This window comes from Polypterus senegalus, chromosome 11, assembly GCF_016835505.1.
Source record: "Polypterus senegalus isolate Bchr_013 chromosome 11, ASM1683550v1, whole genome shotgun sequence".
Classification (NCBI taxonomy): domain Eukaryota; kingdom Metazoa; phylum Chordata; class Cladistia; order Polypteriformes; family Polypteridae; genus Polypterus; species Polypterus senegalus.
In genome coordinates, this window is record NC_053164.1 from 74,422,560 (window position 1) to 74,435,108 (window position 12,549).

At 40.0% G+C, this 12,549-nt stretch overlaps 1 protein-coding gene across 2 annotated transcripts in view; it reads left to right on the forward strand.

The window, feature by feature from the left end:
* LOC120539202 (prokineticin receptor 2-like) overlaps positions 1 to 10,988 on the forward strand; it is a 50,826-nt gene extending 39,838 nt beyond the window's left edge. The window contains exons 3-4 of one of the 2 annotated variants that reach the window (XM_039769055.1): positions 6,411 to 6,888; positions 6,979 to 10,988. In XM_039769055.1, coding sequence (XP_039624989.1) covers positions 6,411 to 6,888; positions 6,979 to 7,092 — 592 coding nt within the window. In that variant the 3' untranslated portion in view covers positions 7,093 to 10,988. Of the gene's footprint in view, positions 1 to 6,410 lie in introns of both variants that reach the window. The other variant, XM_039769054.1, reaches the window with a different exon arrangement.
* Positions 10,989 to 12,549: the final 1,561 nt, after the last annotated feature.

Genomic DNA, 12,549 nt, shown 5'->3' on the forward strand with positions numbered 1-12,549 from the left:
GTTGGATGACCACAGTTGAAGGACTCAATCGTAAGGACCTCTCGTCGGGTGTCTCATTGGCATGCTTTTGCCTCTTTCTTTCGCGATCACGGCGTAATCTGTCTTCTCTCTCTGTAGGGGTTTCAGTTGCGTTTCGTTGTGCGGCAGAGACACGTCGTTGAGCTAATCTGTGTGAATGCTGAGTGTCCGTTTCTTGCGAGCGACTGTCACGCCTTTGCCTCTTTGCTTCGTGATCACGCTGTAATGTGTCCTCTCTCGCAGCAGCAGGTTTAGCTGCGTCTCGTTTCGGCATTGTTCCGTAAGTTCTCCTCCGTACAAGTGCACATGGGTAGCTGAAGACAGAAAGGCATAGTGGGCATAGTGAAACACATGAATTGGTGACCAGGGGTACCATCCGACTCAGATGTGGGGCTCTAAATACTCAAGTGCACATGTTATTTATAATTTAATTTTTTTTTTTGTTATGAACTTCCCCAAAAGCGTTGATCCCTGTAAATAGTTAATAGTATATGAACAGTATAATTTAGTACGGGCGTTAATTAGCGTCACACCTCATAACCTGCATACACCACGTGTTTGGCTGTAACGCCAGAAGCGCGGTGGACGCTGTAAGGGTAGGTTGTGGTTTCTGTTTCTTTCGTGATTTTTTTATTTCATTTTATTGATTATTTAATAGGCAGAGGGGAGAAGACGTTAATGTGACACTCTGTCTATTTCTTTACTTTTGTTTTAAAAAGATTTTCGGGAACAGGAAAAATAAAAGCAAAAGGGAAAGAACGGAGTGGGGTAAGCAGGAATTCTGAGAGGGGACGGACTTGGGCTACGCTGCGGCTATACAGCCAAAAGGAACGCGGACCAGGACATGGACACGGCGCTGGGCTTTTATTATATAGATAATTAAATCAGAAACACTCACATAGTATACCACCACAATCATGAAGGAGTGTACTACATTGTAGAATGTGGCATTTTTCAAGAATCTATAAAATTATATACAGTATGTGTAAAGCTGTTTCATATTGATTTGGCTAGTAATTCACAGCAGTCTGGACCATTAGAATGAACTGCTGCTGAGAAAACAGTGGAGCAAATGAAAACATGAATGTGACTGCACATGTCTGCCAATGGGCCTTGCTTTCAAGTCACAGCTTTTTAATCTGATCGTGCAGTCATACAAGTCATCATCTTGGTATAGATGCAGCTATCTGTACCCAAAGAAAGGGCTCTTTTTTATAGCAACTAATAAGATCATTAGAATTTGACAAACATGAGGAGACCATTCAGCCCATTAACCTTGTTTGTGTAGCTAATAACTACATGATCCCAATATCTCATCCAGATACTTCTTAAAGGCTGTCAGGGCTTCTGCTTTAATTACATGTCTTGGTAATTCATTACAGATTCCCACACCTCTTTAGTCCTAAAATCACTTCCTCTTGATTTCCACAGGTGTCCTCAAACCATGTTTTCAATTTCAGTCAGCCGCTTCCTGGACAGGACTGCAAACTAATTTTAAGATTTGTTCATTTTCTAGAGCTGGACACATATTCATTCTTTACTGGATGCTGAATTCTCCTCATGAGTGAGGGGTGGAGCAGATGGTTTAGGGAGGGTCAAATGGAATAGTCTTTCAATTACATCCCACACTCCAGAGATATTTGACCAGCATCGGACTGGCATTTTAATTAGTTTTAGCCATCTATCCATTGCTGTCAAAATAAACTCAAACACATAAAGATCCATTACTCAGTAAAGCCATACAACTATTATTAAAGCATTTTAGTCTACTTTAGGGACACAGGAACCAGAGGCTATTCTACTGTTCCAGCTGCATCAAGCACAAGTTAGGAAACAATCCTTCTTCCCTGAATAAATGGGTTTTAAAAGTGCGGGGGAATTAGATCAAAGATGTAATTGTGTATATTAACTAAAAAGAAGAGATGTTTATATTTCTTTAGTCAGGAAAAGGATGCAAATGAAAGCAAAGAATAAAAAAATTAGAAGTGCCAGCATTTCAATTTAGCCGTACTCAATTCATATGCATACTCTCGCCACATGAGGCCGGGCATTGTCGTGCACCAGGAGGAACCCAGGACCCACTGCACCAGCATATGGTCTGACAATGGGTCCAAGGATTTCATCCCGATACCTAATGTCAGTCAAGGTGCCCTTGTCTAGCCTGAAGATGTCTGTGCGTCCCTCCTTGGATATGCCTCCCCAGACCATCACTGACCCACCACCAAACTGGTCATGCTGAACAATGTTACAGGCAGCATAACGTTCTCCATGGTTTCTCCAGACCCTTTCATGTCTGTCATATGTGCTCAGGTTGAACTTGCTCTCATCTGTGAAAAGCACAGTGTGCCAGTGGTGGTCCTGACAATTCTGGTATTCTATGGCAAATGTTAATCGAGCTCCATGGTCCTGGGCTGTGAGCACAGGGCCCACTAGAAGACGTTGGGCTCTCAGGCCACCCTCATGTAGTCTGTATCTGATTGTTTGGTCAGAGACATTCAAACCAGTGGCCTGCTGGAGGTCATTTTGTAGGGCTGTGGCAGTGCTCATCCTTGTTCCTCCTTGCCCGAAGGAGCAAATACCAGTCCTGCTGATGGGGTAAGGACCTTCTATGGCCCTGTCCAGCTCTCCTAGAGTAACTGCCTGTCTCCTGGAATCTCCTCCATGCCCTTGAGACTGTGCTGCAGCAAACATTCTGGCAATGGCACATATTGGTGTGCCATCCTGGAGAAGTTGGACTACCTGTGCAACCTCTGTAGGCTCCAGGTATTGCCTCATGTTATCAGTAGTGACACTGACTGTAGCCAAATGCAAAACTAGTGAATAAACAGTCAGAAAAGATGAGGAGGGAAAAATGTCAGTGGCCTCCACCTATTAAACCATTCCTGTTTTGGGGGTGATCTCATTGTTACCCCTCTTGTGCACCTGTTGTTAATTCCATTAAAATCAAAGCAGCTGAAACTGTTTAACAACCCCATCTGCTACTTAACTGACCAGAAATAATAACCCAGATGTTTCATTGACTTGATGCTATACTCTGATTAAAAAGTGTTCCTTTAATTTTTTTGAGCAGTATATATATATATATTTTTTAAAGCACCTCATTCATTGCTAAGTATCACAATCCACAAGTCCTTCCATTTTCAAAAATAAAGCCCACTGTTAATTCTTACATTTGCATACATTGTCAGGTCTGCCGTGTTTATAAACATTCACGCACAGATCACTCCATCCTCGATGTGCCACCTTGCGTGTTCCCCTTTCTCGATGTCAAATTGATGCTGGCTGTGTACTTTGTATTCCAAGTGGAAATATCATGTAAGTTTCAGTACTGTGTTTTAGCTAAATGAGATAATGGAGTACTGACAGTTTCAGATTAGTGTTTGATCTTTTTACTTGTACTGAAAAAATCTGAATGATTATAATGATTATAATATGTAATCTTTACCTGAAGAAGGGGTCTGAGTGGCCTTGAAAGCTTGCATATTGTAATCTTTTTAATTAGCCAAAAGGTGTCATTTTGCTTGGCTTCTCACTAAACACACCAAAGCAGTTTTTGGCAGTGCATCCTGGGAATTTCACTTTATTTTTGTATGTATGATATATATAGACAATACATGCTGTGCACCAAGAATTGTTTTTATTTTTATATTCAATTAAGCTGTGTTAGGCTATATGTGGCTATTGGGTGAAGGGCTGTAGGGATGCATTATCAGGGAGTTGAGGTGATGGGTCCTTAGTGAGAACAAAAGGATTCAGATACCACTTGGCTTAGACTTGGTGGTTATTGTACTGAAAAATGCACGATGGTTGTAGTGTTTCCTGGAGTGATGACATTATTCCTTCTCCTGCATTAAATAATCTGTCTCAATATTTCAGAACTCGTTAAATTTATGTCAATGAGCTGAACGCACAGTGATACACTCAGTAGCACAATCTCGGAAGCAGTGTCGGGAGTAACATTCTAAAAGTAAGGTGTGTTATGTTGACCAGTTACTTTTTAAAGTACAGTAATGAGTAACTTAATGCAATACTTATTTTATTGAAGTAAGAATACTTGCATTATTATTATCCCAGCAGTACTGGATATAAGGCTAGAAGCATATGTACTGTTACATCACTCAGCAACGCAACCAAGAAGAAAAGAGTGTGCTGCACGAAATCCAGAAGAGCAGAAACCTATAAATATCTGTTCAGTCTTAATCTAGCTATTTGCTATAGATATGTTTAAAAAGTGTGATCAGTGATTATACAGGAAATCTTTTGATGGCTCAGGTCAGGGAATTATAAAGCAGGTGGATGTAATTTACAACACAGTACGTGAAAGACTACACATATTTAAAAACACATCAAAATTATAAGGTTTGGCAATGTTTCTGTTCAGTTTTATGAAGGTTCATATATGGACTTAGCATTTAATAACAAAAGCTGGCTACTTAAATGTGAATATTTTTATACAAAAGAAGAAAAAATAACAAGAAAGTAACACGGTTTTTAATGCATTACATTTTATTATACATAATTATATATACATATTATATATATCATATACATATTATATAACATTTATTTTTATTTTTTCTTATAAGTAATGGGTAATGTAACTAAGTTACTGTTACTCCTTACTCTTCAGGAGACACAGGATTCACGGTGGCCATTGATGTCTGTTTTTTTAACACATTAGAGCATTTCCTGAAGGGAGAACTCCGTAAGTGAACTTGCACGTGTTTTAAGAGCTCAGGTTTCTGCCTTAATTGGGTTACTCACCTTATGCTAGTTTTGTGTGTATGTGTAAACGCACTCATTGATCCAGCTCATAATCTAATTATTACAAAACTATTTAGCACTTGACAAGTCTAATATCAGCATTGCATTGTTTCTCAGGTTTCTTTGATTTATTGCCTGACATGAAGAAGGCTATTTGAGTCGACTGCACACAAACAAGACAAATTATGCATGCAGACATCTGACATGGAAAAAAAAATAATAATCAACTCTTGTGCTTATTGGAGAAAAGTTGTGCAGACAGCACATTGATTTAAGAGATATGGAGATTGCATTTAATTAAACTGCTAAATCATATTTGTGCTGTCTTATTGCAGATAGCTCAGCATTTTCATTGGATTTCATATTATTGTGCTCTTTGTTAATATCGTCTGGTTCTCAGACTATATAAGTAGCCACTGTGGGACCGGCAGCAAGGTTGTCAACTTGGGATTTTTATTTTAGAGAAAAATCTATTTTTTTCACTGCTGCATAAATAATATAAAGCCATCAGTGAAGTACAAAACTAGACTATATTTTTGCATCTAAATAATATCCTTCAAATGAACACATACAGAATGTCAGCATTTTATATTGCAGACAGCTGAAATGTAGGGATTTGTATTCTTCCACTCTATGAAAGTTATATTTATTTTTCATGCAATTTTCTGAAGAAGGAGTGAACTGCAGTTTTTTAAATTTAACTTGGATAGCCCAAGTGTACTGCGAAGAACACCCTTATTGCACTTTTGGTTTTAAAGCAAGGAGCTAGTATTAAAAAATTAAGTTTATCTTGCCTTGGTATGCCAGAATCTGCAAAGCACATCACTTGGACTCTAATTCTGTTTTAAATTGAAGTACCCTCTGTACAGATTTGTATTCTTCCTCAGCATTCTTGTCTCCACTATTTAAGAACAGGCTATTAGGGCAACTACCAGCCATTAAGTGCCCTAGAATGTGATGGACTGGCATTCTGTCAATGTTTGATCCTCTGTGGCTCTCCATGACTCCAAACAAGAATTGCAGATGCAGAAGATGTACAAATAGGTGGGAGTTAATTATACTAAACAAATCATTCATCCATAATTATAATCATGGTCATGTTTTTTTTTCCAATGCCAGTTGCTTGGATGTTTTTAACACATGTAATAGCACTCAACACTCGAAACCAGCTTCATTCAACAGTGCCTGTCATCACAGGATTAAGAACTCCTGCAGGGGTTGGGGTCTCTCATAACAATTCACTGTCCAGATGGTGTGGTTTTATAGATAATTTATGCCACAGGCCCAGCACTTGGTCTATGCAAAGAATCCATAGTCACGTATATTATGAAGCTAATGCTATGGGTTGGCCCTGCCTCAGCCCTGACTCCAGACTAGGGTTGGTGTTTACAAATCCCCAAAATCCAACAAGGTAACAGCATATCTGACAAAGTTTGTGTGTATGGTAGGGATTGGAAATTGACAAACGATCACCTGGAGTAAGGTCTATTCTGCAAAGCTGAATCTATGAAAACAGCTTGCAAGTTTGGTGAGTTTGTTTCTAAAAAATGGTGCATTACAGTTGGCAAAACTGGAAAAAAAATCTCAATGTCTTTTGTGCCTTACGTTTTTTTTACCCTTACCTGCAGGTACCTGGTGATTGTGCATCCATTGAAACCTCGCATGAAGTATCAGACAGCTTATTGTGTGCTAGCTGGAGTCTGGCTCATCTCCATTCTCATTGCCCTCCCATCGGCCTACTTCACCACTGAGACCATGTTTGGTACATTCAAGGAAGCTCCAGGAGTGACAAACCACAAAGTGTATTGTGTTCAGATTTGGACAGCTGATAAAGCACTCTTTTACAAATCCTACTTTCTTTTTCTGTTTGCTGTGGAGTTCTTTCTCCCAGTAGTGGCCATGTCCTGTTGCTACATTCAAATATGCCGTCAGCTCTGGTTTAAGGACCTTCCAGGGATCCAGACGGAGCAGCTTCGCAACCGCCTGAGGGCTAGGAGGAAAACGGTTTTGGTCTTAGTGGGTATTCTGACCATGTATATCCTGTGCTGGACACCATACTATACCTTTTCTATTGTCAGGGACTTCTTCCCCAGCCTGCTTCTCAAGGTGACTCACTCAGTGTCTCTCTACTATGTGGTTGAATGTTTTGCTATGATTAATAGCGTAATCAATACCATTTTCTTTATCTTCATCAAGAACAACACAGGCAAATATGTCAAAAAAGTCCTGGTGCGGCGATGGAAGCCAGTGCAAGCACCGGAGAAGACGGTGGTGGATTGTCCTTCATCATTACAGCCAGGGATTGAGTGATGTGAACAGCTTTTTTTCTTGAGATAAGGCAACAGACAATCACTTTTTTCTTAACTTTCACGCAACATTGGTTCTTGGAAAGTTGTACATTTTCAATTCTTCCTATATTTATTAAGCAGCTAAACCATTAACAAAACTGGATGCTTGATTCTTCACCAGTCATTCACATCATGGAAACAAGAAAATCTGCAATGACTTGCCTATCCTATAAAGTAAATTATGTGATTCATGGTCTATTTTTTGTTTACAGACATTAGTGGGCAGATGACTTTTTAATGCTAAGTGACATTTTAAAATTGCACATTCTCTGGCAGTAGAGAAATTAGAAAAAATTATAGCAGTTTACTGTGTGCTTTAATGTGAAGAAGCAATGATGGGTTTGTTATCAGAGCCATTCATTGAAATGCCAGCATATCGTATGTGTCTTGTCTTTCTTTTGGCTTGAACCTAAATTTATATACAGTTTACAAAAATAATCACTTCTCAATCCCTTTTAGTGCAAAATCACATCAGCTGCTGGAAATTTTCAATTCCAGTCTAGGTTTTGGTACTTTCCGTGCCACAAATCAACAATTCCAGAAAGGTAATTTTTTACGCACTTATTAAACATGTAAGAAGTGAAAACAATAGAGAACAGCCACATCAGGATGAGCTAGAAGGAAAAAAAAAACATTAGCATTACACACTAGAGTAAGGGTGAACTCACACTTGGCATATTTGTTTCTTACCATGCCCAAGTGTGATTGTTCTCCCTTCCCTACTCATCGACTGGCCTGCACTCACACTGCACTTAACATTCAGGGCCCGGGCACGCTTTTGTCATCACCATGCGACTTTGTGTAAAGCCAAAACAAGGTCTGAACACGGAGTGATAGCATGCACTTCAAAATGATTTTACTTATTTTACGGTTGTTTTGGAGTATTGTAGGGTAGGATAACGCTCTACCCTCTTACAGATTTATTGAGTGTGCAACATAGCGTTTTGCTGTTAATCGTGCTGCACGTACGAGAAGATTTTTACAGAGAATAATGATGTTAAGGGAGGAATTTGCAGCTTTTCTTGCCAACTACAATTCACATTCTTGTGTAAGGTTAGAATAAAAATCTGTTTTTAACTCAAAAGATAGTGAATGAAATGAGAATTGTACTATCTGACTTGTTGCATCATTGACATCATATCTGTTTTCTGAGCTCAGGCACATTTAGCGATCACACTGTTTCCGTATGCTACTGAACAATGAGCGGTCACACTAGTCAAATGAACTAGACTTTGCAGGGTTACATGCGGAGAAACATTGAATTGCCAGTGTGAGTATACCCTACGTGCTGTTGTGATGGCAGCTTTTGCCATTCTTTAACCCAGAAATACAGGGCACCAGAGACTATTCTGTGATCACCAGGTAAAATGCAGGGGTTCACTCTGGAAGGTTTGTGCCAGTACGTTGCAGAGCAGGTTCATTCACACCAAACCAGTGTAGCGTCACCAATGGAAAGAATTTGGAGTCCCTGGAGAAAACTGCATGAAGAGTGGGCAAGCTGCATACAGACAGGCAAGAGCCCAAGTCCCTGGAGCGGTGACAGGGCAGGACTAACTACAGAGCTGTAGTGTTGCAATGTGTTTAGTAGAAGTAGATCTTTCATAAAAAATCTTTCAGATTTGTAGTAGAGATTTTGAATTCAAATTCAAGTTAGTATAAGAGTGCAGAGGAATAAAATTCACCTTTGAGCATACAGTTTAATGCCTCTACTCTTTGAAAGGTTGCTGACCTCAGCCATTTTTTGATTCATGTGTTTTCATTTTCAGTGATAGCATTGTGCAATCGAGCGTGTCTTGTTTATAGATAATCTATCTAATGATATCTAAGTGCACATTAAAAAGGCAAGGCCACTCTCAGGCTAATATAATCTTCTCCAAAAACTTTAATTGAAACAGATCTCAAGTGACAGATGAATGAAACCCTCACATTCAAGATTCAGTCTCCAAGTTGGGCACCTTGTTGGATTTGCTGTGGTGATCCAATTTGTTTTCAGTCTTTTCCACTGTAGGCCTAGATAGTGCCTAAGGATCCCTAAAGCAGTGGATGTCTTAAAGAACTGAAGAGATGCCTTCCAAGTTTTGTTTTCTCTAAAGCCTCTTTGAAGGGGCTACCCATTGAGAGAACGTACCGGCGACAACAAGGCGTCTGCAGCTCATTGTGGGAAGGCACATATGGAGTGGCCATTTTATTAATCACACTGAACCTTTCACATAATGGTGCAGTGACAGCCTTACCTGTGCCGACAATGCCAGTAGTTAGGCAGATGACAGGTTAAATCACAAGCAAAGGCAACAATAAAGACATGGGGGTTAGCATTGTTACCTCACAGTTTTAGGAGCCAAGGTTCAAATCACAATGTGGTTACTATCTGCTGTTTTCTCAGGGCACTCCAGATTTTTCTCACACTCTAAGCATATGTGCGTGTTAGGTTAGTTGAATACTGCAAATTGGTTTAATGTTAGCTAATGTTGGTATCTGAGTGATTCTATCTTATGATGGACTGGAACCTGACATTATAACCAACAATTGTACAAACAAAAGTGGGTCACCACCCAAAAACATCTAACTTAAAATGATCCTGTGGTCAGAAATAACAAAAAGGGATGATAAAGGCTGACGTGACTTGTGTGGTCTACAGTCGTCAAGCAACAGCTCAGTTCAGTAGTGGTGCAAAAAAAAAAAAAAACAGAAATCACAATGGATTTTGTCACTTAAGTTAGTAAGAGTACAACTTCACTATTAGTTAACTCTGCAGCACATTGGAATAAACAAGGCCGCCATCCAGGTTCAGTGCTACCATGTAGGCAAGCTAGACAGTCACTTAGGACGGGAAAGGTTTTAAGGGGCAGTGTTTTGGCATCTCAGCACACAGTACAACACCAAAGTAGAAGCCCCAACTCCCCGTTCTATTATATAATATCTGTGTGACATCACATCAGAAACTTCAAGGGGGACTTGTGATGGCTTCAGCTGCCTTAACTGTACTTTCACCAGGAAACATTGATAACATGGAGTGGATGAAACGTGCAATGAGGATACATAAGGTCAAAAATAGGTGCAATTATTGCAGTGCTTTTATTATAAAAACAAACTGTTCAAATGTACAGTGCTCCAATACATGAATATTCCACAAAGAATGGTGTTTGTGGACGTTAAAATGTCAAAAAAATATTCCAATAAAACTAGTGTAAAATCCTTGTTAGGTTAAAACACTCACAAGCCACAGTGCTTCTGTTTAAATTCCAGTGTCTCCTTAGCTCACCCTTCTAAGTCTCCTTGGGGTAAGATGACATTTGTCAACAATCACAGTCAACGCTTAATACTCTAGGCTTGTGTCCCTCGCTGCCACACCTCGGCATCCTGGGTATCCGCCGATCCCTGCTCCATTTCTTAACATGGGAGCCCATTGAGAGCACCTGGTCATTCCTGCTTGTCAGAGTGCTCAAAAGAAGCGACCACCATCCCTGGAGTGCTGGCCACATGCTACTTTCGTGACCATACTCCTGACTGCCTGCCATCACTCCTCATCTCACTGGCTCTCACAGTCATGCATTTTCTTTTTTTCATTACTTTTGGTTTAACCCTCCGTCAGTGTCCCTTTCTGTCTCTGTCTGCCTTTTCCCCTTATACCTTCGTGGATATGGCATTCTGAAAACCTGCAAGCCGCAGAGTGCCAATGTGAAACACCTGAATAATAAGGCAATCAGCTAGCCATCCACAACACACACTCCACGGCTGCCCACCTCCACAACACCATTAGCATCCACTGAGCCTAAGTCCCACTGTTTTTAACACTAGAATTACCAGAGCCTACGAAAAAACTCGTAATTCCATCCCACCTTAAACTGCTTCTTAAATCCCTTCACACCTCTCCGCCAGCGCCCTTTGTCTTCTAAATGTGCTGATAAAGAGAAGCCGGCTATTCCATCCCCCCACCAATTTAGAACGTGCACGAACTTCTCTCAGCTCATGCCTTGATTGAGTATCTGGGAGTGAAGTGGAGTTTTAGAGTGAAATAATAGATCGTTGTTTGGAACACACGCATTTCATGTCTGTTCCGTTTCTACAGTAATCTGTGTCAACACATTGTTAAAACAGAAACTTTTTTATATTCTAGTAGTAGATGACAAAATGTAGGCATAAACTATATAATGTATGAAGCCTGAAGTCCAAATAGCAAAGAAACATTTTCACAAGAATAACACAATTGCACTTTTATTCAAACATATAACTGCAGAAAGAAAAAGCCGCCTTAACATGCGACATTGACACCAGTTTACTATAACTGACTCTGTGGTTCAATAGATACAGCCCCCTCTTGGGAATCAAGGGGTCACGGGTTCGATCCTGTGCCGGAATTACGAGTTTTTTCGTAGGCTCTGGTAATTCTAGTGTTAAAAAACTTATGCTGCCATGGATCTTCCTTTCATCACAGGACCGCGCCCAATACATCAACCCAACTCCAAAACCCTGCTTTACCACACGCTATATTTTTAGCAACTGTTTTCAAGACTCCATGGTTTGGGCACAACATTTCCACCTTTGCCTAGGGCAGTAAAACAATCTAGAGCTGGCCTTGCCAACATCCTTGTTCCACACTTTCACCATCTCCTTGAATGCAATGAATTCCTGCTCTTCTTCTATTCTGAAGGTCCACCCGACACAGTGGTCATTCAGTAGATACACTTGATGTCTGGAGGCTAGAAAGCCTGCTAAACATTCTTGTATTCCAATTGTAGAGCACAGTGAAAGAAGGAATGGTGCAGAAATGACAACACAAGTCTAAATAAACTTGGATAGTTTCTCAGTACACTGAACATGTGTGCACCACAGAGAATGACTGTGGAAAAGTCTCTACCCGACTAAGATAGGTAGTGTTGCAGTGTGGTTAGTACTGTTGTCTGTCTGACAGCTTCAGACATCAGGGATGACCTCACAAGCCTAGTCTCAGTATGTATGGAGTGTGAACAGTCTCACCATATCCTGAGTGTTCTATTCTTACTTCCACACTCTAAAGATTTGTCAATTAAATTGATTGGCAATTCTATATTAATCATCCAGGATTTTTTTCTACCTTGTGCCTAACTGTGCCAGCACAGGCTTCAGCTGCCTGGAACACTAGAATGGATTATTTGTGATAAAAATGGAGAGATAACTGGTTCATAAATTGACTGCAGATGACCCTGTGCTGAATGACTGTGTATATGACTTACTTTAAGTGCTGTTTGCCTGAAATTTTGTGCAGCTGGTAAGAGTATTCATACTAATGTTTTGGGTGATATCAATCAGAAAGACTTTACTTAAAATGTTTACTGTTTGAAGTCTTTAATCAATCTCTAGAACCCAAATGCATCTCTTGTGTAATGCCTGTTAAAATTAATCTTTGCTGAAAAACTGAAAATTAAAAGATCCTAATGCT